Source organism: Perca flavescens, chromosome 4 (genome assembly GCF_004354835.1).
Source record: "Perca flavescens isolate YP-PL-M2 chromosome 4, PFLA_1.0, whole genome shotgun sequence".
Lineage (NCBI taxonomy): Eukaryota > Metazoa > Chordata > Actinopteri > Perciformes > Percidae > Perca > Perca flavescens.
The window spans coordinates 39,101,079-39,121,526 of NC_041334.1; the positions used below are offsets into that span (position 1 = coordinate 39,101,079).

General features: G+C 39.5%; 1 protein-coding gene across 1 annotated transcript; it reads right to left on the reverse strand.

Annotated features, from left to right (window-relative positions):
• Window positions 1-533: 533 nt before the first annotated feature.
• On the reverse strand, window positions 534-19,982 carry LOC114554723 (ornithine decarboxylase-like). The gene is made up of 9 exons (XM_028576726.1): window positions 19,944-19,982; window positions 6,713-6,840; window positions 6,429-6,602; window positions 6,146-6,318; window positions 5,834-6,050; window positions 4,072-4,155; window positions 1,995-2,157; window positions 1,554-1,675; window positions 534-913 (listed from the first exon to the last, which is right to left on the reverse strand). The coding sequence occupies exons 2-9, from the start codon at window positions 6,812-6,814 to the stop codon at window positions 659-661; spliced, it is 1,290 nt and encodes a 429-aa protein (XP_028432527.1). The 5' UTR covers window positions 6,815-6,840; window positions 19,944-19,982; the 3' UTR covers window positions 534-658.
• Between the last annotated feature and the right edge of the window lie 466 nt (window positions 19,983-20,448).

The following is a 20,448-nucleotide window of genomic DNA, read 5'->3' on the forward strand; positions in this document are numbered from 1 at the left end:
GAAATTCCATCGGATTTCACTCATTTATGCCAGATAGCCGTTGCCTTGGGCTTCCTTTGTGTTGGCATTTTAAACTCCGGTAAATTTCTGAGGACTCTGGTTAACTGCTCCTCAGATCTCTGCAGGGTAAATCCAGACAGCTAGCTAGACTATCTGTCCAATCTGAGTTTTCTGTTGCACGACTAAAACTATTTTTGAACGTACACACGTTCCACCAAAACAAGTTCCTTCCCGAGACTATTTAGCAGAGGCACCACAGCTTTTCCCGGTGCTTAGCACCACCCAAGACGATTGTGATTGGATTAAAGAAATGCCAATAAACCATGTCATTTTAGTTTTAAATCCTACTGTAAAAATGATAATTTATTGTATTTATTGTATGTGTTGTCATGCTTTTGTTAAAATAACATTTCCACCATAAGATCACAGTTTAAAAGGGACATTTAATTAACAGTAGAACTTGTGTTTACACTCTTACTCTTAAGTAATCTAATGCTCTCAGACAGAAACTCTACAGTGGATGATAAAAGAAATTCACAAATATAATTTTAAACTGGAAAAAAAGTATCCTACGGTGGATTGCAGGTGCAGTAATATTAATTTATGTTACAAAATATTCATTATTGCGCTGTTGTCCAACAGAAGTGTTACCAGATCATTAACGGTAGTTGAAGGTGTGAGAAAGGTTTAAGGAGTGCCAGGTCTCAGCTGTCACAACAGGGTAAATGTGCGCTCTTTCAAAGCCATTGAAGTCAGACGTCAAACTGACAGAGTAAGCACCCATGTTGTCGACGAGAAGCCAGTCCCCCACACGCAACTCAGGAATCCAGTAGTTGTCAATTACTTTGTCAAAGCTGTCGCAGGTTGGACCCCAGATAACAGACCGGTATCTCCGCTCGCTGCTCTCAACAACCTGTGTAGAGCACAAACATTAACATATACAATGAACATCACTAGTTATCATATTCTACCACAATCTATTCCTAGCTCATGTCTGACATGGCATTTTACCATCAGGCCAGATGGTAAGTGACTATTATTTTAAACGATTCTCAGTTACTGTGCATAAAGATGATATCAGGTTGGGTCATTCATTTAGAGCCTATACTCTTAACCCAACGTAACCGTAACAGGAAAATGAATGAACCAACCGCTGGGTCAAAGTAACCCAACCAGCTATTCAGCTGCAAATGAACCACTCAGAACCTTTTTGACCCAATATGAGCAACCCAACCGTGTGTTTACAGAAAGAACCCATCACTGTTTTGTGTGTAGTATCCCAAGCAATTACTTCCATTATGCAACAATTCCAAAGCCAAAGTTAAGTGCTAATTTAGGAGTGTCCTCTTTAGGTGGACAGTAAGCTTGTGGAGGTCGCAGGCTGGCTGTGTTCTGTCACCTACATTTAATTTTTGCTTTTCTCTAAACCACAACCACGATCTTTCCGTAATCATTACAATGTTTCTTGTCTCACCATACCTTGGATGTAATCTGGTGTTTTGCAGAACCGTCCAATATTGGCTTTCTTATGTGGTGACAGGGTTTATATTTACCCTGTGAAGATATGGCTCACACTTGGGGTGAGCATGGTCATTGACGATGCAACTCAGGGAGCCATACACTCCATCATTAAGGTAGTACATCATCATTCTGCCAGGGCTGTTTTCCTCTCCGTCTGGAAGAAATATATGCAAAATAATGAAAGTTACTAAAATGGCAACTATGCAGTATTTTTGCAAAAACATTGAAAATATTGGAAACTTATACAAAGCAATACAAATGATGTTTTTATTATCTATGTCAACCAATTGCATCTTGGGTTCTGCACAAAGTGAGTTACTACAACGCTGCAAGTCAGGATTGTGCTCACTCAGAGGCTGAATGACTCTCTACTGAAGAGGATTCTTGTTGAAGTTATAAAAAATAAAAATACATGCAAATATAATACTGGATACACAACATATATGGCTTCAAAAGACAAATCTATACATTACCACTATGTTCATCCACATCATCACTGACTATTCTTTTGGCAATGACGTTCGCTGCCAGTGTGAAGGCTGATTCCATGTAGTACCGGCCCGGCTCTGCAATAATCTGCACCCCACTGTCAGGCGGGAAGAATTCATCCAATGCTCCATTAATCACTTCTGAAAACTAGGAGGGAAAAACACAATGGGCATATTCAAAAGGGTTTACACCTACACCTACCTACACCTAATATTTCAGACATTTTGCGAACTCTTTAAAGGTGCTCTAAGTTGGGTGATGTCACTTCTTCTTGAATCCGAATTATTGTCAAACAAAATGGAAGATAGCCCAAGCATGGAAATAATGCTCCTCAAATACAAACGTGGGCGAGGGCGTTCAGCAATCGCAATCGAATCAACAGCCACGTGCAATTCAGCTTGCAGGTGAAGAACACAAACAACGAAAATCACCAGTTAACTTAATTTAAATTAACAAGACCAGGCTTAAATGAACTGACAACATAAGTTATACAACTTACTGTTCTCAAGGACATACACACACAATCTCAACTGGCTAGTTATCCTTGTGTGTCTGCGCTATTCTCCGACATGCAGTGCAGACTGTAGTTACAGTATCGCCTGAGGCCTTTTGGGGGAGCAACACTTAGGTTTTAGTTCGTGATCTCCCTGCAGGGGAAACAGTCTTAAACATCTTTTTACTCTGCAAACAAAAGTGCATTGGGAGTTGCACCTGGAATTGCCTCCAGCCTTAAAATAAACAAGAAGAACTTTGCTATTAAAATGTGAAAAGGTGAAGTGAAAAACATGCAGCTGTTACTTGCATCTATTCTGAATAAAAACAAAGATTGCAGCCAGTGGCCAAGAGCAACTTTGCTCAAGATGCAAAGGCATGATACTGTCAGCTATTTAGCATCAATCAATAGATTGACTATTAATAGATTGATAGACTCTCGCTCAAGGGTTAAAGACGACACAAGGGTTAACAAACAGCCATGTATATCGGCTCTTCCAGTCTCTCCACTGCTGGCTGTTCCGATTTAACTAATTAATTAAACTGCCTTGTTTTCTTTTTGCCATGGCTATACGATGCTAACTGCAGAATGGATTTCAGGGACTTCGTGCGCCGATTATTGGCCTCCAACGTTTATATTTTTTCTATGAATCTTTGAGTTAACATGAACTAAACATGAATTGACTTTGCACTTCTGTGCCGCCACACCTTGATGCATGTGACAAGAACAGCATGTATAATATAGTAGATAGTATGATATATAGTATAGTCATCTCTATTCAAGTGAATTAGGTTTAAATCACCATCATCCATGAATGAATAATATTTTTGCAATTTTACACATAATAATCCACAATGATCACATTACACAAAACTGAAATTGACACACTGTTAATATTTTTAGAGATCCCCCTGCCCCCCCCCTAACAAATTTCACAAATCATTTTATTTTCAATGTCATCACAACTTTTATCGCAATTTTTTAAAAAATCTCCTGCAAAATCAGGCATTTTGGGCCGCAACAATATTAAAAAAAGGCAGTGAAATCTTCAAGGGACTGATTAAAGAAGCTTTGAAACTAGCGATTGAGACCATAAACACGTTATGAAAATTCATCTAAAATGTCCTTAGGCATTGTACACAATTACACAATTGTAGTATGCATTTAAAAATCTATTGATAGGGCGCCTGGGTAGCTCTCCTGGTAGAGCGTGCGCTCATATACAGAGGATCACTCCTCGACACAGGTTTGTCTCCAACCTGTGTCCCTTTGCTGCATGTCATTCCGCTTCTCTCTCCCCTTGTATGTCTTCATCTGTCCTATCAAAAATGAAGGCCTAAAATGCCAAAAAATATTATTTAAATAAATGTTGTTTTTACATCCATTGATAGTCTTCTACATAGTCCTTACGGGAAAACAGGAAAGGATTGTTTTTATATGTAGTAAGTAGTTCTGCGTCATTCTGTACATGTCTTTTTTTTTTACTTTTGTTTGTTGTTTGTTTGACCTGAATAATTGAGTTGTAGACCATGAACAAGCACTAGCATTGTATATTTTTTCCATTTTACCTCTTCAAATTTCTCTTGAAAGTCCCCGATCGCAGAAAATCCTCCACCAATGTCCAAGAGTCTCATCTGGACTCCCAGGAAATTCTGAAAAAGATATCAGTCATATCAACAATCAAAATGGGAAACTGTTAGCAGCAGCCAGTGGTGGAAGAAGAACATCTTTTTTATTAAAGTGCTAATACCACACTGTGAAAAAAGTTCACTAGAAGTAAAGTCCTGCTTTCAAAATCTTACTAAAGTAAAAGTATTATCAGCAACATTTACTTAAACTTTGCAGTACAATTTGAAGTTTTGCAGTATAATTTTCCCTGTCACTGTTTCACTGTTATTCATGATGTTTTAAGAATCATATTATTATTGTAATGTGCATTCATTTTACTCCTGTGGATGTTTAATGTATTGCAACACAAATGCAAAAGCAACAAGACAAATACAAAAGCCACAACACAAATACAACAGCCACAATATGAATACAAAAGCTACAACATGAATGCAAAATCAACAACACAAATACAATAGCTACAATACAGTAAGGGTTTCAAATGACATTTATTTATACTTCTTGACCTGAGCTGGTATTTGACACAGTAGACCATCATATCCTGATTAGGAGGTTACATGATTGGGTGAGCATATCAGACATGGATTTAGACTGGTTTTCATCGTGTCTCACTGACAGAAGCTTCTCCGTCTCTATTGGAGTCATTGTGTCTGATTCACTGTCTTGTAGTTTTCCTAGGGCTCAGTTCTGGGGCCCATGCAATTTTCTTTATATTTGCAGCCATTGGGACTAATAAACGGATATAATATTGCACACCAGTTTTATGCGGATGATATGCAGCTTTATTTCTCAACTGCTCTGTCTCAATGCTATTAAGGATACATTTTTTTTTTTTTTTTAACACCCATTCAAAGTGCGCATTTATTCTCAGTTATTCTCCACCTCCCAGCTGCTTAAGCAGGAGGTGAATACAGTCAGCCATCCAATTATAATGACCTCATCCACATTGTAAAAAGCATTTAAATATTGAGCCATGGCATTGAAAATCCTTTAGATAATAACATAAACCCATCATTTCTGTAGCCTACACCAAAACAAGAACTACTGGAACGCCTTACACCCAACTCGCTTTCCACACTCCACACCGCTGTCTTCTGACAAAAAGTCACCATCGATGTTGTTTTCAGACACTTTTAATAACAATCTCAGCCTGTCAGTGGCAAAAAAAATTGAGGGTGCACAATTACCCCCAGCTGCAATTAGGTTACCTTGCAGCCTGGTTTGCGCAAGCCCGTCACTGTGATCTTGATTAATACTGGGCCAATCTGAAAGACTTTTGGTCACATCAGTCTAATAGACACAAATGCATGGGGAAATGGGGTCCAGATTGAAAAAAAAAACGAAATTATCCTTTAAGACCGTGGTGATCAACCTTTTGAGTCTGTAGCACCAAGACTTTAGAAAGCTCTGCTTCCATCTTTACGGTCTGCTATTCCTGTGGACTCTTTTAAAATCAGATTAAGACAGGAATTTGGTTGACCTACCTGTACTTTATTTTTTTATGTTTTACTATTAATTTTAATAATGTATTGCGTCTTATCTTGTATGTTTTTATGCAAAGCACTGTGATTTCTATCTGTAAAAGCACTCTATGAATTTTACTACTTACTGGTTTGCAACACAACTGCAAATTGTAAAGAGATACATTAACTGACAAAAAACATTACATTAAATTGTTCTATTGCTAAGACGATGACTTACCGCTATGTCAAAGACATGTCTGGCATCTACAATGGCCTGTTTGAATGTTGAACCTTCAGTGCAACCGCTGCCTACGTGAAAGCTGACCCCTATGACGTCTAAGCCCAGCTCTCCAGCACGTTCCAGCAGCTTACCGACTGACACCAGTCTGGCTCCGAACTTTGAACTGAGTTTTATTAGCGACTTGGAGTCATCCACTGTGATGCGGAGTACCAGTCTGGAAAGTGATTTGAAAGACTTTATCTTAATCAATGCTTTAACAAGAATTTACACTCAACGTAGGAACAAAAGTATCATTAGTTGTTCACTTACTTGGCTTTGGCGTGACAACGAGACACTTTAAGGAGTTCATCCTCACTATCAAAAGTCATCATATCTACTCCATGAGCACAGGCATATCTGATGTGTGACAGTGGTTTGGTTGTATGTGCGTATATGATATTATCAGGTGTCGCTCCGAGGGACAAGGCCATCTGGATCTCACCCTGTGTTTGACCAAAACATGTTTCAAATGAGCCAGCTGAGAAGGAAACAACCTTTCTCGATAACAAAGAAAACGGAGAGCTAGATTATCTTTGAAATAGTTCATCAGTACCTTGCTGGCACAGTCGAAACCTGTGTCCAGAGCACTCATCATCCTGAAAACTGCTGCTGTGTTGTTGCACTTCACTGCATAGAAAGGCTTGACTCGAGGCAAGTTAGTAAGCCATCTGAGGTGTCTCTTATACACGCTATCTAGATTTGCCACGTAGAATGGCTCTTCATTGTCCTAGTAGAGCCAAGTTAACATTTCATTTTGAAATCTATCTTGCAATATTTTCACACAATTACACAGATATTCATAGTTTGAAAAAGTGACATAATGTCTCTCATACTCACCATAGATCCAAGCTCTTTTATTTTATTGTCTATGACATCTTTGACGGTCCTTCCATTCTCTAAAATGTCAATGTCACAATTGTCAGGGGACGAAACATGCATGACTGATTCCTTTGTATCTACTGTTCCTGCAAGGCATGACAAGCAGCAAAAAGACAAACGCATACAATTAATACGTATTGTAAAAGGCAGGATCACAATAAAAAAAATCAGCCTTGTCCTTCTCTGTTTATAGCCATTTGTCTACATTATGCCATGCTAATAGTAGTGAAAACCCCAAACTGTAGGCACATAGGCATATTTGTCTCACCAATTATATCACACTAAACATCACCTAGTTTTTTCATCTTACCACAGTCCATGCTCCTCGAGTAGTCGCAACCCAGAAAATTTCAAAATACTGTAAGAGTTATCGCAGCAGTCATATGAAACAAATATATGGACGTAAGTTTGACAGTAGGTACTGACACACACGTCCAACTAACATCCATGAGAACAAGCTGATTATATTCAGTCAGTCCTGGCTTTACCCCGCCCACTATATCAACACCAACAAAGAATATATTTACCTTGAAATGAATTTCCGTACCACATTTAAAGGTCTCTATAATCATTTTACTAAGACACACAGATAAGGCGTTATGCCATCTGCCAGAGGAGGAAAAGCTGTTTATTCTGGTTGTTGCAGCCTGCAAGTGGTTATTGGGGAAACAATGACATCAGCCTGACCTGTCATAGTCAGGGGGGCGTGGCAGTTAAAGGATTAGCACTAAATAAAAATAATTATTTATACTGTGAACATTGCACACTCAATCCTCTTTGTTTTAAAACACTGTACATGTCTTTAATTTTTTTTAAATATTATATTTTTTAGAATTCCGTGGTGGTTTTCTTGGCATGCTGGTTCACTCTTTACTTACTTAAAAGCCTATTTATGAAACTGAAACTAGTTATTTACTTGTTGACTGTGTGAGACCCCACAGCACCCTCAGTACAGAAAGAGATGTCAGATGAGGACTCCATAAAGACACCAGAGATTGGTAAGTAAAGTGAAAGACACTACATGTATCGTTCAAAAAATGTCAGTACCAATACTGTGACTTTGATACCGGTTCCTAAACCATCCTTTTTTCGATACCTGTTTTATGAAACCGAAAACAAATTACATTACACATTACGGCACAAATCTTTTTATGTGTTTTTAAGCTCCTACTACGTGAGTCCCATCTCTGTGTGTAATGTAGAGTTTTTCCTGCGTGTCTCTATGACGTCAAGGTCAAGGTCAAGGTAAACCTTATCATCCCAAGTAGGAAATTCATCTGGTCACCATTACACGCTCCATTGTTATACAGCCTAATGCATAACATTAAAAACATCAATACAAAACATTAAATGAGAGAAAAACAAGGACAAGACAGACAAAGCAGTAAGAACATTGAAGAAACATGACAAGCATGTATGAATAAGTAAATAGTTGAGTGCTGATATATGTACAGTATGCTCGTTTAAAATGCCTAAGAGTTTTTAAGTCTATGTGCAGTCTGCTGTAGGCACAAAAGACTTGCTGTACCTTGTAGTCCTAATTTTCCTTTGCAGGAGTCTGCCACTGGACCTGTTGCTGCTATGAAATTCTGATGAAGAGGGTGGGTTGAATCATTTAGAATTAGTTTGGTCTTTTTTAAACTAAGGTCATTGTACAATTGAGCTACAGATACCTGATCAACTCGTATGATCTTACTGGCTGTTTTGACTATTTGTTGCACTTTCTTCTGGTCCTTGATATACATTACGTTACCAAAGGCACAAATAAGGCCAAATGATAAGACACTCTGCAAGAGAGCTTTGTAAAACATCTGAAGAATACAGCTGTCTATTCTAAAATGATTGAGTTTCCTTAGAAAAAACATCTTCTTCTGCAACTTTTTGGACTTATTTTGTGCACCTTCATTAAATGTCAGTTTATTGTCTATTTCAACACCCAAATATGTGTATGTTGTGACCTGCTCTACCACTACACCATTTATATTTGAGGGTGGAACTATAATTCGTTTTTTATTAAAATCTATGGTCATCTCCTTTGTTTTCTTCGCAAGGAAATTATCTGTACACCATTTAATAAAACCCTGCACCTCCGTGTCAAAACCCTCTAGGGATGCAGTATTAGACTTTACAAAACCCAGTAATGCTGTATCATCAGCGTATTTAAAATAAGTGTGGTCTGAGGAGGTTGCTTGGCAGTTATTGGTGTATAAAGTGTATAGAATAGGGGACAGAATGCACCCTTGTGGTGCCCCTGTGTTTATGGCTTTTAACAATGAGACACATGAGTTGAATTTGACTTGTTGACTGCGGTTTGTCAGAAAGTCAAAAATCCACAAAACTTATCCTGGGTTAACCCCGAGGTGTACCAATTTTTTTGCCATCAGGTGGGGTTGGATTGTGTTGAAGGCACTGCTGAAGTCTATGAACACAATCTTGACAAGACTCTTTGCCTGTTTAAGGTGCTGATATATGTTGTTTGTCAAGGTCAGCAGTGCATCTTCAACCCCTCTCTCTGCACGATATGCAAATTGTTTGGGTCTAAGGATGGTGTGACCTCACATAAAAGCTGTTTCAGAATTATTTTTTCAAAACATGTCATTGCTGTAGATGTTAGGGCAACAGGGCGCAGGTCATTAAGTTCCCTAGGTTTATTGTTTTTGGGTCCCGGCACGATCAGAGATTTTTTTTCCATAGACAAGGAACTACACCAGTGTCTATTGACAGCTGGAACAGCCTTTGAAAGGGCTGTGCCAAGTGATCTGCACACACCATTAATGTCCTGCTGCTAATACCATCAGGCCCACCAGCTTTACAGGGATTCACATGTCTAAAGTAAGACTTAACATCGTCTATAGAAATGACAATGTCCCCACACTTCATACTACTGAAATCTTCATAAATCAATTCCTGTTCAGCTGTAAATCATGAATGTCAAATCTACAATAAAACTCATTTACATTATTGACCATTTCAAGTTTGTTTTCCACTGCCATGAGATGTTTCTTAGGCTTGTATCATGTGATTGCCTGAACCCCCTGCCATGCTCTCCTAGCATCATTTCTAAAAAAGTTCTATAATTTATGTTTATATGCCGCTTTACAGTCCCTGATCATACTTTTTATGTTTTACTGCACAGTTTTCTCTTCTCTATTTCCTCCAGATTTGAACATTCGCTTGTTTTGGTTAAGAAGTTGTTTTAGTTCTGGGGTTACCCAGGGCTTGTTGTTGGGAAACATCTTATCAGTCTTTTTGGGAATGATTGTGTCCTCGCAGAATGTTATCCACCCTGAGATAGCAAGCGTTGACGTTTTCAGTCCCGTCGGTCACTACATCCCAGTCCGTGCGCTCTAGGCAATCTCGCAGTGCCTCGGATGCTGCAGCAGTCCAGCTCTTAACCGATACCTTTCTGACTTTCTCACGCCGCAGCCTGGACACATAAGCAGGCATCAGTTTGATCATGTTGTGATCTGAGTTCCCTAAACCGGGCAGTGCTTTAGAGTAGAAGTCTATTTGGTTGGTGCCTAAAAAGTATCAAATTCATTCATTCATCATATTACCTTGGAACGAAGCCAGGGACAAGTGAGTTTTTATAGTTCATCACATATATATATATATATATATATATATATATATATTTATATATATACACGATAATATGCCTCTCAGCTTTGTCTTAAGGACTTGTTTGCTCACTGACAGGATGCATCCCCCTCCCCAGCCAGCCTAAGCCAACTAAGCAACTCCAGCACCTGAGAAGCATTTAAGAGTTACTAGACAGATAGAACTAGAGTAGAGAGATTACACATTGGTATAGTACAATATTTAAGAGCCAAGGGCTTATATGGGCAAAAACAATCATCGCATCAACCAATGGAGTTCAAAAAAAGTTATTGGGTTGTGGTCTGTATAGACCAGAGGAACACTACCTTAGCCAACATATACTTTAAAATGTTGGCAACATTTGCTCTCTAAAGATGTCATTTAACTTTAGAAACCTCCCCACTCCAACCTGTCACCCAGTCTCACCTCAGCCTACGATCCTAGGAGCAAATTTATTAAAATAGAAAGAACAGGAGGATCTGCCAAAGAAAACAACTTGGGAACGGTGAGAGCTTTAACAGTTTGCACCTCCTGACCCAAAATAATCTACCCAAAATATAACTCCACCCTGTCTCATCACCACACATTCGTAACCTTTTGTTTGACAAAAATGGAAACTGCATAGTATGCCTTTAATAGTAAAGGTATGTACTTAATTGTTTCTTGTAACAGACTAATCGCAATTGTGGCTAAAGTAGTGTTTGCTGTTCATAAACGTAACCAGGCATGATATTTATCTGATTATAGTTACAGTTAATTAAAGTGCCGATTGTTTCTGATGGAATATGTTTGGTAGACCTATATGTCTCTTATCCTTGTTTAGGCTATATTTGGAAAACGGACTGTAGCCTATAAATAACATGATTTACAACTGGGTTATATATAAAATAAAGAAAGTATCGCTCATGCAATTATCCTTATGACTCTATATTATTTTACTTGCTCTGTGTGTACCAAAATCCAGTCATTTTTACCAGTTAAAATATGCAGTAACATGTAGTTTTGCACTTGCCAAAAAGTGATTACACCTCCTACCTGGAAGACATTATACAACATCTGAAAACCTCCTCCTGTTGCCTTGATATTCTACCAACAGGTCTTTTCAAAAATGTTTTGAATTGTTTGGCTACAGATCTTCTACAGATTGTAAATACATCTCTTCTTTCAGGTATCTTCCCACAGGCCCTGAAAACTGCAGTCATCAAGCCACTCTTAAAAAAGAACAATCTAGACACATCACTAATGAGCAACTATAAGCCGATATCAAACTTTCCATTTTTTGGTAAAATCATAGAAAAAACAGTTTCTCAACAACTCAACATTTTCTTGTCACTAAACAACAGTTTTGATGCCTTCCAGTCAGGTTTTCGACCACATCACAGCACTGAAAAGGCTGTTGTAAAAGTCTTTAATGACATCCACTTAAACACAGATAGTGGCAAAATTTCAGTGTTAGTATTACTTGATCTCAGTGCTGCATTTGATATGGTTGACCACGACATATTACTAGACCGATTGGAAAACTGGGTTGGCATTTCTGGCTCAGTACTAATGTGGCTTGCTTATTTAAAGAATAGGGACTACTTTGTGTCTATAGGTAATTACACATCTGAGCATACAAATATGACGTGCGGAGTTCCCCAAGGCTCAGTTCTGGGGCCTCTCCTGTTTAACATCTACATGCTTCCACTGGTTCAAATTATGGAAAACAATAAAATAAGTTACCATAGTAATGCAGTTGACACACAAATTTATATAACCTTATCGCCAGGGGACTAGTCCAATACAACAGCTGACTGAGTATAACTCTTCCTGATTCTTACAGTGCATATGCTCTACTGCTTGCTCCTGCTTCTGCTTGCATATTTCTGCTGCAAAGCCTAAGAGTAAATCATTTTCCTGGGAAATGGGAGGATGACTAACGGGCAGGGCACAGCGCCCTGAGATTTGTGATGCAACCAGCTGGCCTGCATTACCACCCAGGCAGAGCGCCTCTTCAACCCCTGTACTTAGTAGGACACAGCCGTGGACAACTGCAAAAGGGAAAACCACCAACAAAATGCCTCCCCAACAAATGAGTGTGCAGGTGAAGAACAGATTTGCTCCTCTGCTGCAGGACCCTGGACATGACCTGGATTACGTCTCGTCACACAGCAGGGTAAGGACTGAGAGCAATTCTAAAAGTAAAAAGCTACAGGGAAAGCTAATGACTGGGCCCCAAACTCTGATTGTGGGTGACTCTGCTGTGAAAGATATAAAAAGCAGTAAAAACAACAAAATACTCTGTTTTCCCAAAGACATGGTGTCTGACTTGACCCAAAGAATCCAGGATATCATAGCAGCACACCCAACTGTGAAGAACATTATACTGCATATAGGGTCAAATGATGTTGTAAAGCAAGACTCTGAAGTGCTGAATCATGACTTTATGAATCTGCTGAACGCAGTCAGCTCCCTAAACGCAAAGGTGTTTATCAGTGGCCCTATACCGCCAGTCAGAAGAGGAGCTGAGAGATTCAGCAGACTGCTGGCACTGAACAGATGGCTTTCAAATGCATGTACCAACCATTCTCTGCAGTTCATTGACAATTTTAACATTTTCTGGGGCTGCAGACATCTTTTTAAAGCAGATGGACTCTTCCTTAACAAACCAGGAGTAAAGCTGTTCACCTCTAGCCTACTTTACTTTCTGCGCCACACATCTGCTCCCTTTGCCAAGGACACGAGACAAGATGAACCAAAACAAGAGGAAGACACAACAAAGTGCGGCAGTGATCCACTACAGCCCCCACCTGAGCAAAGATTTGACCATGGGAGACCACAGAGCGGAGATGAGAAATCTCAACACCCCTTCTCACCCGTCCAACACTCCTCAAACCCCTTTGACAACCACGAAAGCTTTGAGGACCTCTTTAAGGATACGTCGCTCTCCCCTCTTTCCCCGATCCCCATGTTGGAGTTCACTGACCAGATGAAGCAGCTGGTAAATGCTGGAACCAAGTATGCCCCCCTTCCTTCTCCCATCGTAAAACGCCAGGCACATATCCCTCCTCAAGGACAGCAGTTAACTCCTTCTCCCCAAACGGATAAGGATGCTTATGTGCAAAATGCAGCAAGCATTAACTGATATGGGCCGGGTCCAGGCTGCACGCCTAGTAGCATTTATGACTCTTTCCAAGACAAGCCTGGGCCCTGCTTATTAGATTCTTCCACAATTTATGTTGTGATCGGTAATAGAAAAAGAATGGTGAATAAGCACGTAACTGCAAACTTTGCAAATTTAGCATCCATTCCTCGTCAGCCACAGTCTGTCCCAAAAAATGAAAACACACTAACACTAGCCCTACTGAACGTTAGGTCTTTGGCAGGAAAATCATTTTTAATCAATGATTTTATTATCAAGCACAATCTTGATTTTATGTTTTTAACTGAAACCTGGTTGGACCATAATAACAGTGCTGCTGTTCTCATTGAGTCAGACCCCCCTAACTTTTTGCTAAATTTTGCTTCTTTTGAATATGTGGCTCTTCAGCTAAGATCCTCCCCTCAAGCTATACTTGAATAAATATCTACAGGCCACCTAAATACTGTGCAAACTTCTTTGACGATTTTAATGAACTGCTGTCTATAATCTGTATTAACTTTGACCGTGTAATTATTGCTGGTGATTTTAACATTCATGTTAACAACCCCGAGGGACCAAAGAACTGTGTTGTATTTTTGAGAGCTATGGACTGACTCAGCATGTTACACAGCCCACGCACAATAAGGGGCACACACTGGACTTGATTATCTCAAAGGGTCTAAACATTTCCAAGGTTGTGGTGACTGATGTTGCTCTCTCTGATCATTCCTGTGTTTTCTTTAAAGGCACTATCTCTGTGTCCAAAAGTGTTCAAACAAAGTTAATTAGAAAACGGTATATCACTGAAAACACCAGTGAATCATTCATTCAGCTTTTCTCCTCTACACCCGCCCTCACTGGGGCCTCAGTGACTGAGCTTGTAGATAATTTCTGTAAAAAAAACGCCGGTAAAAACTGTAAAATTATGAATGTTATTGATGCTATTGCTCCCACTAAGGTCAAAGCTGTCTCTAGCAAGAAAAGATCTCCATGGAGAAATGTTATAGTTGTGAGAACAGAAAAAAGAGTGTCAAAAAGCTGAACGCAGTTGGCGAAAATCTAATCTCCAGATCCATTATAACACTTATAAAGACAGACTTCGCATTTATAATCTGGAACTAAGAAATGCAAGGCGGTCCTTTTTCTCTGACATTATCGCCAGAAACAATAATAATTCACGTGCTTTGTTTGCTACTGTTGATAGATTAACAAACCTTCCAGTACCAATAGCATCTGAACTGTTGTCTACCAAGGCTTGCAATGACTTTGCCTCCTTCTTCATAGACAAAATTCAAATGACATCCACTTAAACACAGATAGTGGCAAAATTTCAGTCTTAGTATTACTTGATCTCAGTGCTGCATTTGATACGGTAGACCATGACATATTGCTTGACCGATTGGAAAACTGGGTTGGTCTTTCTGGCTCAGTACTAAAGTGGTTTGAATCCTCTTTAAAGAATAGGGACTACTTTGTGTCTATAGGTAATTATACATCTGAGCATACAAATATGATGTGCGGAGTTCCCCAAGGCTCAGTTCTGGGGCCTCTTCTGTTCAACATCTACATGCTTCCACTGGCTCAGATTATGGAAAACAACAAAATAAGTTACCATAGTTATGCGGATGACACACAAATTTACATAACCTTATCGCCAGGGAACTATAGCCCAATACAACAATTAAATAAGTGCATTCAACAGATTAATGATTGGATGTGCCAGAACTTTCTTAAATTAAATGAAGAAAAAACGGAGGTGGTTGTTTTTGGAGCAAAAGAGGAACAATTGAAATTCAGCGCTCAGCTTCAAACGACAATGTTAAAAACAGACAAAGCCAGAAATCTTGGTGTAGTCATGGACTCACACCTGAATTTTATAAGCCACATTAACATAATTAAAAAATCAGCCTATTATCACCTTCAAAATATTTCAAGGGTTAAAGGACTTATGTCTCAGCAGGATCTGGAAAAACTTGTCCATGCTTTTATCTTCAGTAGACTTGACTACTGTAACGGTGTCTTTACAGGTCTCCCTAAAAAATCCATCAGACAGCTGCAGCTGATTCAGAACGCTGCTGCTCGAGTCCTCACTAAAACCAAGAAAGTGGATCACATCAGTCCAGTACTGAAGTCTTTACACTGGCTTCCAGTGCCTCAAAGAATTGATTTCAAAATACTTTTACTGGTTTATAAATCACTAAACGGTTTAGGGCCAAAATACATTACTGATCTGCTACTACACTATGACCCACCCAGACCTCTCAGGTGGTGTGGGACAGGTCTACTACACGATGACCCACCCAGACCTCTCAGGTGGTCTGGGACAGGTCTGCTACTACATTATGACCCACCCAGACCTCTCAGGTGGTCTGGGACAGGTCTACTACACTATGACCCACCCAGACCTTTCAGGTGGTCTGGGACAGGTCTACTTGTTGTCCCCAGAGTCAGAACTAAACAGGGTGAAGCAGCGTTCAGTTTTTATGCTCCACATATCTGGAACAAACTCCCAGAAACCTGTAGGTCCGCTGCAACTCTCAGTTCTTTTAAATCTAAGCTAAAGACCTATCTTTTTGATGTTGCTTTTCTTTAAATAATCTATTTTATTAACTTTAATTTCTTATACTGCACTGTAACTTTTATTCTTATACGGCACTATCAATTTTATTCTGTCTTTTAATGTTTTTAATTTGTTTATTAATGTTTTTAAATTGTTTTTAATTGTCTTCTAACTGCTCTTTAATGTTTTATGTAAAGCACTTTGAATTGCCCTGTTGCTGAAATGTGCTATACAAATAAAGCTGCCTTGCCTTGCCTTGCCTTGCCTGGAGTGCATTGAACAAATTAACGACTGGATGTGCCACAATTTTCTTAAATTAAATGACGAAAAAACTGAGGTGATTGTTTTTGGAGCAAAAGAGGAACGATTGAAAGTCAGCGCTCAGCTTCAAACGACAATGTTAAAAACAACAGACAAAGCCAGAAATCTTGGTGTAGTCATGGACTCAGACCTGAATTTTAACAGCCACATTAAGACAATTACAAAATCAGCCTATTATCACCTTAAAAATATATCAAGGGTTAAAGGACTTATGTCCCAGCAGGATTTGGAAAAACTTGTCCATGCTTTTATCTTCAGTAGACTTGAATACTGTAACGGTGTCTTTACAGGTCTCCCTAAAAAATCACTCAGACAACTGCAGCTGATTCTGAAGGTTGCTACTTGAGTCCTCACTAATGGTGTGGACACACCGAGCCGATTATCGGCTGTTGGACAGTCTGGCGAGGTCAGTGACTTGTCAGTCTGGGGGCTGTCGGCGTTCATTTTGGCCGACCTGACATGTTCAGTCGGAAGCAAGGCAGTTGGGACTCACCCGGTAATGGCGAGCGGAATGAGGTGACTAGAGTCTCTCAAAATCTGACGAAAATCTTTTAAACTGACCTTTGTTGATCTGAAATGAAGACAGATTCAGCAACTGCATGGACTATTTCTCGTTTAAAATGTTTTCAGAAACATGTTTCATTGAACTATTTTACTACAATATATGATCGTATTCTGAATGGCCGCCATGAATTTCCGGAAAAAACAAACCCATGTGACTCATTCGTCCAATCAGCTGCCGGTTTTCATTTCTTGGGCAACAATACAGATTAGCGCCGCCTGCTGTTATAGAGATGTATTACGTCTCATCTCCTCTCATCTTTTTGGTGTGTTCTGTGGCGCTTTTTGGACCAACACGGGGAGACTGATCATTTCGACTGGCTTTTCTGTCAACTGTCAGCCGTCGGCCTTGTGTGTCCTCACTAAAACCAAGAAAGTGGATCACATCACTCCAGTACTGAAGTCTCTACACTGGCTTCCAGTGCCTCAAAGAATTGATTTCAAAATACTTTTACTGGTTTATAAATCACTAAACGGTTTAAGGCCAAAATACATTTCTGATCTGCTACTAAACTATGACCCACCCAGACCTCTCAGGTGGTCTGGGACAGGTCTACTACACTATGACCCACCAAGACCTCTCAGGTGGTCTGGGACAGGTCTACTACACTATGACCCAACCAGACCTCTCAGGTGGTCTGGGACAGGTCTACTACATTATGACCCACCAAGACCTCTCAGGTGGTCTGGAACAGGTCTGCTACACTATGACCCACCCAGACCTCTCAGGTGGTCTTGGACAGGTCTACTTGTTGTTCCCAGAGTAAGAACTAAACAGGGGGAAGCAGCATTCAGTTTTTATGCTCCACATATCTGGAACAAACTCCCAGAAAACTGCAGGTCCGCTGCAACTCTCAGTTCTTTTAAATCAAAGCTAAAGACCTTTCTTTTTGATGTTGCTTTTCTTTAAATAACTCTTCATTTGTTATATTTCTCCAACGCGGGTGTGACAATAGATTATCCATACAAGGACCACGTCTGTGAACTGGTCAGATTTAGTCTGTGAACTAGGTCAATAAGAAAGACATCGTCTCTGAACTTGTCAGATATTTCTGTGAACTTATCAAGAGACAGACTGTGAACTGTCCCGGATTTAGCAAGGTTTACAGAGATTAAATTAAGCTTTGTTGCGACGGCTACATCATAGGGAAAAATAGAACTTCTAACGAAAACACCAAGTAACCGGAGCCAAAAGGACCTCTGGTCAGAAATTTCTTTTATTTTGTTTTATTTATTTTTTTTAAATCATTTTAACCTGCTCTTTAATGTTTTAATTTGTTTTTTAATCGTTTTCAAACTGCTCTTTAATGTTTTATGTAAAGCACTTTGAATTACCCTGTTGCTGAAATGTGCTATACAAATAAAGCTGCTTTGCCTACCTTATTACTGAAAGGTTCTTTCTGCCTCAAATTATTAATAATAATAACAATAATAATAATAATAATAATATAATAACAACTTGTATTTATATAGTGCCTTTCATGAAACCCAAGGACACTTTACAGAACTACTGTGGCTAAGCTAAGGAAGATTGAAGGCTGTGGTGAACAGGTGGTGTTTCAGGAGTTTTTTTTTTTAAATGTGTCCAGGGATGTAGCATTGCAGATATCTGCAGGGAGGGTGTTCCAGAGGGATGTGACTGCAACACTAAAGGCTGCAGGGTAAATCCAGACAGCTAGCTAGACTATCTGTCCAATCTGAGTTTTCTGTCGCACGACTAAAACTACTTTTGAACGTACACGTTCCACCAAAACAAGTTCCTTCCCAAAGCTATTTTGCAGAGGCACCGTTGCTTTTCCCGGTGCTTAGCACCGCCCAAGACGATTGTGATAGGATTCAAGAAATACCAATAAACCAGAGCACGTTTTTCTCCCATCCAGGAATGCTATTTGGATTAGCCAGACCCTCCTCTGCAGGGTCGCAGTGGAGATAAGTCAGGCAAAGCGAGACTAGATGAGGCCAAACACCTGGGCAACCTGAGCTTTAACATCTGGAACGAGATGAAGGAGATGCTCTCCCACACTCCTCTGATTCTGGATCCAAACACTGCTTATCCAGAACTTATCCTGTCTCACAGGGATGTTGAATGTGAAGACAATACAGGCTGGTTTGTTAGTGTGACAATGTAACTTGTAAATAGGTTCCTATTTAATAAATCCTTGCATAAATGGGGACAGCGCCGACTGCTGGCTTTAATGTCACATTGCAGCGCAGTGCTATCCAGAGGTGTCAAAAGTATTCACATTCAGTAGATGTATAGTTACTAGGGTTTGAAAAGACTTCTGTAGAAGTTGAAGTATCAACTCAAGCTTTTTACTCAAGTAAAAGTGTAAAAGTACTGGTTTCAAAACTACTTAAAAGTATAAAAGTAAAAGTAATGTAAGGGGGAAAAAATACCATTAAGGACAAAAGCTTAGCCCGCCCCACATGGGCCTAATATAGAAAAAAAAATGTTTTGTGGATGTCCACAAAAAAAAATAATGACTAATGTTATATCGCAAATGGTATATGTTTATACTTCTCATCCAACCACAATCAAATTCACGCTATCTGGATGGAGCGATTTATCTGGATAGGGTTTTTCTTTTGTGTGTGTTTTTTTTTAACAATGACAAGCTGGAATGAAAATAAGCCAAACAGAAATAGGAGTAACAAGGCTATTTTTAAAATGTAAGGAATAGAAAGTACAGGTAATTGCCTGAAAATGTAAGGAGTAGAAGTAAAAAGTATGCTGTAAAATAATGACTCGAGTAAAGTATAGATACCCAACATTTCTACTTAAGTAAGGTCACAAAGTATTTGTACTGTTAGCTGGCTGTCTGCTGGGTAGCTTAACCTACAATAATACATCATAATTTATATTTTGTATTAATAATCTGAATCTCAAGAGTAGGCCTAGCTAAAACTGTCAACCATGTCAAATGTCACGGTGTAAAAAGTACAATATACAGCCGGCGGTCGCCTGTTTCGTACGATATCATAGGAACGGTTGTGGATAACTATTCGTACGATATCATACGAACCTGTTCATGAGAATTCGTGACGACTTCCACTGACAAGACTGACCTGCTGACCGCGTCTCCGTAATCAGGCCAACAGTGACGTTGAGTGACGGACTACTTGCCTGTCATTCTAGGTATCATTCTCTAACTTCTGATTCTTCTTCTCCGCTATGTCTCGTTCAACTCTTTTGGTTTTATTATTTCTTATGTCATTCCAAGCATGTAAAAACATAGTGTGTGCATTAGAGTAGGGTGTCCACGAAAATAGCTCTGCTAGTTTTTGTTAACATGAAAGTCCCCACTTTGTGAGCTGTGTGTACGTAGCTGCTGTATTGTGTGCGTCCGTGCATGCGGGCGTGCATATGTGTGTGTGTGTGTGTGTGTGTGTGTGTGTGTGTGTGTGTGTGTGTGTGTGTGTGTGTGTGTGTGTGTGTGTGTGTGTGTGTGTGTGTGTGTGTGTGTGTGTATGTGTGTGTGTGTGGATTTTCTTAATAGTGACATGAAGGTGCATATGTGAAAAACAAAT

Excerpts from the sequence above, each read along its gene's own strand:
- LOC114554723 (XM_028576726.1), bottom strand. The coding sequence starts at position 6,814 with ATGCATGTTTCGTCCCCTGACAATTGTGACATTGACATTTTAGAGAAT. Across the intron at positions 6,319-6,428 it reads GTTTCGACTGTGCCAGCAAG|GGTGAGATCCAGATGGCCTT; the intron begins GTACTGATGAAC and ends GGTCAAACACAG. Across the intron at positions 1,676-1,994 it reads TGATGTGGATGAACATAGTG|ACGGAGAGGAAAACAGCCCT; the intron begins GTAATGTATAGA and ends TATTTCTTCCAG.